At 39.8% G+C, this 6000-nt stretch overlaps 1 protein-coding gene across 2 annotated transcripts in view; it reads left to right on the top strand.

Annotated features, from left to right (window-relative positions):
* The first annotated feature begins 1483 nt into the window (after positions 1 to 1483).
* Positions 1484 to 6000, top strand: part of PDGFRL (platelet derived growth factor receptor like) — a 432620-nt gene continuing 428103 nt past the window's right edge. Inside the window, exon 1 of one of the 2 annotated variants that reach the window (XM_069200439.1) lies at positions 1484 to 1713. In XM_069200439.1, the coding sequence (XP_069056540.1) occupies positions 1659 to 1713 (55 nt within the window). In that variant the 5' untranslated portion in view covers positions 1484 to 1658. The remainder of the gene's footprint in view (positions 1714 to 6000) is intronic. The other variant, XM_069200430.1, reaches the window with a different exon arrangement.

Raw genomic sequence — 6000 nt, 5'->3', positions numbered from 1 at the left:
AACATTTATTACTAATCTGACTTCACCAGTGATTGGGCATTTAATAAATATTTCTAAAAGTCCAAGAATTAATTTTGTAAATGTTTTCTATCAGGAGATAACATTAATAAATGTAATATTATAACCCAGTGCTTTCTTATGAACCAGTGTTTTCGTGGAAGGACGTTTAACGTTTTACATGTTTTACTTTTCATTACTATGAACCCTCATGGGTAGTAAGGCCTATTTTTGGTGACTTATCAACACATAAAATACAGGTTAAGCCTGTCAAAAAGGGTTATTTAGAGAGTTCAAATTTGCAAATTACAATTGTGCAGCCAGGCTACACATGGTGTCTGCAGTTGTGCTTACACTGTCTCTTTAGTGGACAAGACAATGGGTGTTGCAATACACTTGTGACATTTAACTTACAGGTCCTTTTTACACTTTTGTTCCATACACCGAGGACTTGTCGGCAAGTAAATGTGCCAATCAGATGTATGCCAATGTCAACATGTTGAAAGGAGGACCACCAGCCCTTTATCACTGCTTAGCAAGGGTAAAATGCACAGAGTGCTACATCCAGAAAATAGTCAAGGGGGTACGTCAAGGAAAAGACTGTCATTTCCAACATAAATCATTGGTTCTCTTACAAATTTATAACCACTTATTCAAAAAATGATTTTAATATTCTCCCAAATGAATACAGCTCCACAGAATATGACCAACATCATATTTCTTTTATAGAAATCACCAACATTAAGAATCTGATTGAAGGTCCATTTTAAATAAATGGTCAGTTGAAAAATGCTAGTTGTGAAGTATTTCAAAATAGTTATATTTTAATTTAGCTTCTCTAAGACATTTAAACTGGCTCAAACTCATGATCTTATGCCATAGGTACAGAAACTAGTGAGAAGAGGCCCAAAACGGTGCCCTGTATCCCTAGCTAAAAATTGGTCTGTAACCATTGGGGTCTCTGAATTGGATATAAAGGAAGAAAGGGACGATGGAATGAATGAAGGAACGGATGTGAAAGGGAAGGAAGAAATAAAGGAAGGGAGGAATGAAGGGACAGAGAGAGGTGGGTAGGTAAGGGACAGATACCAGACCATTTGTGAAGAAAACCTTGGGAGATGGAGGGAAGAAAGAATGAAACTATGAGGTTAAAAGGCAGAGGACAAAGGAGAGAAAATGTAAAACTCTGAAGAAAAAAGAGAAAGAAACTAATATTGGCACAGACAAATAAAGAATTTTACCAAATATTAAGTGTAAAGCTTCTCTGCAATGTCTCAAGAAAGCACTCTCTTGCCATGTAGGTGATAAAAGTGGCTGTGGTGTGCGCGCCAGTGTCTTCCCTAGCCAGGAATTTCCTGGGAAAGCTACGGTACATTTTTTGCATGCAGCCAGTAGAGAGCACACAACTCTCGCTAACTTATGAAAAATGTTTTTCTTTCAAGGCTTTCCCAGTTTTCACTGAAACTTGATCTTGGCAACAGCCTCGCTCCATTCCATGGAAAATGTAAACCAGCCACCCACATTCCTTGCAGCCCTCCTTCGCGGCATCCTCTGGAAGCAGCCGGGGATACTTTTCCGCATCGATCGCTTCGCTTCCGAGGAGCGGGATTTGCAGCCGGGGAGCGGGCATTGAAGCTTGTGGGCCGACCGATTCCCCCACCATGAAGTTCTGGCTCCTTCTCAGCCTTTTTCTGCTGCACGAAGCACTTCAAAATGGTGAGTGACTGAGGAGCTGTCAGTGAGGTGAGGAGAGGGTGGGAGATGCCGTCTCCGACACAGTGCGGTCTGTTCGGGGTTACCGACGGCTGCTTCCTGAATGTCAGTTACCTTGCAGAATACATTTTATGTAATGATCAGTCCTCGGAATTTAAGTATCTGTGTATATTTTACATCCTTTCAGCGTACCTACACGCGATGCATTGCGAGGAAAATTCACTATTTTGGCATATTTTTTCAGTTACAGTATATAACCACTGCTAGAATTTTAACAAGGTCATGATTAATATCATGCTGACATATGTTATACTGTACTTGCTCAGATGCATCATAAATTTTATTTTCATAGGTGTGCTTCCCGTTCGATACTACTAGGGAACGTGTGCCCGATGGTGTTTTTAAATGCAGTAAATAATACAGTGCCCTGCAGTTAACATTGACGGGTTGGGGTAAAAGTTCACGCTCGGCGGGCGGCTCTTGCTGTATTGACAATGACAGCTTATGGTAACTGACTTGCAGTACGCAGAAGGGTAATGAAGTGTAAAGGGCCTGGCGCGTGAGGTAAGTGTGCAAGCAGACTGACGTTACAAGGGTTCAAACCTCTTCGTGTGGTGCTTCCGAAGCTATGCTGCAAGTGATCATTCCCTCCGATGTGTTAATACAGAAGTGGTGCTACATGAGATCACTTTTTTTCTGTTTGGTAAAGCAAAAGTGACACCTCTTTAGATCCTTTTACAGAACTGATGCTACATGATGCCGCAATGTCATTATGCACAAGTCGCAAGGTAATCGCCAGTATGTGACAATGCAATGGGGTAATGTAGAACTGGTGCTACAGGAAATCACATTTCCATACGTTATAATGTAGATGTCATATTCCACCAGACCCCTATGTCTGCACAAGTGTAATTACAAGGTAATTTACCCCATGACATCGTACAGAAGAGATGCTACATAAACCAATCCATCCTATGTGATGTAGCAGAACTGGTCATATATGTTCTCCTATTTGGTAATGCACAAATGTTGTTATATGACAGTAATACGCCCAGTTTATGAAGAGAAAAGTGACATCACGCCACTCTATGTCATAAAGAGGCCATGAGTGTTTCACCCTGTGTTGCAATACAGAAGTGGTGTCAGATGAGGTCATTCTATGCATAAATGAGATCTCCCACAAAACGTGATAAAGCAGAAGCCAAGTCAGATGAGATGAATTCACCCCGTGAATGTCACTTAGAATCACACATCTCTATGCCATAATGCATAATTAGTGTCACATAGGATAAATTCACACTATTTTGTTAAGTGGCCTCGATATGGACTACTTCACGCTATACGGTAATGCACATGAGACATGGCATAAGATGTTCTGCCTTTCACCATAATCACATATTGTGTCACATAAGATTGCTCAGGGGTACCTCATAATGCACCGGTCGTGTTATACTAAAAGTAATCCACCAAATGGAGTAATGGAGAAGTGGCATCACATGAGATTACTGCACCTGCGTAGAGGAGACAATGAGATGCTCTGTCCTTTGTGGTAATGCAAATGTGATGTTACGCGAGCTCGGTCCACTCTGTGCTTTACTGCAAAGTTGTGTCATATGAAAGCATTACCTTACATGATATCACTTTACCCCATGTGGTAGTGCAGAAATTATACCACATGGGATAATTGCACTTAGTCACATGATGCGCAAGTAATGTCACACCATATCACTTCTCCTTGTTTTAAAGTACAAAGGCCACATCACAAGATCTCTCTAATGGAGGTGGTAATGTAAAAGTGGCATGGCATGTGCTCATTCCGTGCTGCAGCATAATGCACTTGTGATGCACCATGAAACCACCTCTTACAGGTGGCAATACACAACCGGCATCACGGGGGGTACTGCCATAATGCACAAGTGACATTACTTGTGCCCGCCTGCCATATGTAAATATACAGAAGCGACACCTGAAGAGATTAAGTACAGGTGACAGCACATGAGAGCATACGTGTTCATAGAGAAGTTATATCACTGCCACTCCACTATGTCATAATGCACAACCGGCTTCACGTAAGATCACATCGCACTACATCAAGCACATTCGTATAAGCACGCTATGATAAATTAAATAAACACATAGGTAAATACGTTATATGGTATGTGTGATTTCACGTAAAAATGTATCATCGTAAATGGTCATTCCAAAGTTCACTTCACCTTGCACGGTAATACAGAATTAATATCGCATGAAATCACTGCAGTCTACACCATGCGACAATGCAGTAGTGACATCAAACAAGATTGCTTCTTCCTGTTCGGAAATGTAGTAATCATACCACAAGAGATAACTCCGTTACTTTTTAGAATACCAACGTGACATTGCATGAGATCATTTTACATTGTGCAAAAACATTAAATCAATCCGTCCTACGTTACACAGAAGACATGATACCACCTGAGATTATTTTAACTGTTGTAAACCAGAAATTACTGCACACAAGGTTTCTGAATAGTAGAGAAGGACATCATTTGATCTCACTCCACTCTGTGTTATAATACAAAAGTAACAATGTGAGAAACTGGCTTGTTGAGCCATGCCCCAATGTCCTGTTCAAAATGTAAACCACTTTACCTAAAAATTCCTTGGCTCATCTTTGGCAGCTAAGCCATAGCAGCAAGCCACGTCAGGGTAATTTGATGTCTCCTTTTACTTTAAAACACATGGCACTCACATGGAGAGTATTTTTGCCCCAAGTATTGCAAGCCTGTATGTGCATAACTTTGAGGCTATGTGCAAAATCAACCCTCTTAAAGATCATCTAAAAGTCTGGAAGAGGTACATAGACTATGTGCTTGTAATATGGGAAGGAGATCAAGAACCAACATCTCACTTTTTCCCTTGGCTGAAGGTTCACTCTCAGCTATATTGAACTCAACTTCCTGGATGTGAGAATATTCCTAGAACAAGGGAGTTTGAGTACAGTCATATTCCACAAGCCAAAAGATAAGTAAAATCCGTAAAGTTCAATAGCTTCTACCTGAGATTTAGGAGAAAATGTAGTACGAATGAGGACTATAATAAACAAACTGAGATACTTTCTACAAAGCTTAGCGCTTAGAATTACTAGAAGAAAATCATACAGAAGACTGAGAAAAGACGAAAAAAATAATACAAAATAGGGAGGGCCTACTGGAGACCATACACAGGGAAGAAAACAGGAGACTTACCTTTGTCACCAGATACAATAGAGTATCCAATCAGATTCTAAATATAATTATTAGGAACTGATGTCTTAAAAGTACAGGAAACCTGTCCTTACAAAAAAGAATGCTTTCACATAAAAGGGGGAGGAGCCTCAAAGATACCTTACACATTAAATTAATCTCACAACAGAGAAACATTAAAAGGTCAAGTCCAATTTTCACATTGGTCAATCACATATTACACAAACCATGATCTCAAATGTCCATAAAGTTAACGTGTAGTCATTCATCCATATGTAACATCCAATAAGGAGGCTTATATGCCGTTGATTAAAAATACATGGTCAATCTTTATTCTTCACTTCTTTATATAAAATTGGATGACTGCTCAGCCTCCTTATTGGACTTTACAATTTGAAAGGATAGTACACCTCAACATTATGGACATTTTAGAACATAGTTTATGTAACATGATAGACAAATGTGAAATTTGGACTTGATCTTTGAGTGCTTTCCCTTTGGGAGCTTACTTTTCTGTGTGAATTAGGGCGTCGTGGGGCAGTCTGACCCTGGGGGTTAAAGCACTAAATATATTGAAATTACTTAATTTATACTTGTTCAGTGGAGAACAACCATTTCTATCAAATATGTAGGGCATAGACACCTAAGTACACACGAGAGAAAGAGGAGCAACAACCAGCACAACTTTAACATATAACTTATGTGGCCTTCCCAAAGTAAAGGGCAACTACCCTTGTGGGAACTGTAGCATCTGTCATCTAATAATTCATATAAAAACATTGGATTTGGGCCTGAAACAACCACGGGCCTCGGGAAATTCACTATTTGTAATTTTGCGCAGGTGGTATATATACGATCAACTAACTACCTGTGAAAACTGAGGTACAAAGGGACGACCTGCAGAAAAGTTAAAACCCATATCTGTTAACATTATAGTAACCTATGTTGCATAATTAACACTGTAACAGTGTTCATAAGCCTGCTCTGTTTGGCCATAAGGGTAAGATCTGTCCTTAGTACCAGTATACTATGTCAAGCAGAATCATGGAACTCTAGGGTGAATATC

Source organism: Pleurodeles waltl, chromosome 1_2 (genome assembly GCF_031143425.1).
Source record: "Pleurodeles waltl isolate 20211129_DDA chromosome 1_2, aPleWal1.hap1.20221129, whole genome shotgun sequence".
Taxonomy (NCBI): Eukaryota; Metazoa; Chordata; class Amphibia; order Caudata; family Salamandridae; genus Pleurodeles; species Pleurodeles waltl.
The sequence above is the reverse complement of the archived record's forward strand: the minus strand, read 5'-3'. Positions and strand labels throughout refer to the sequence as shown.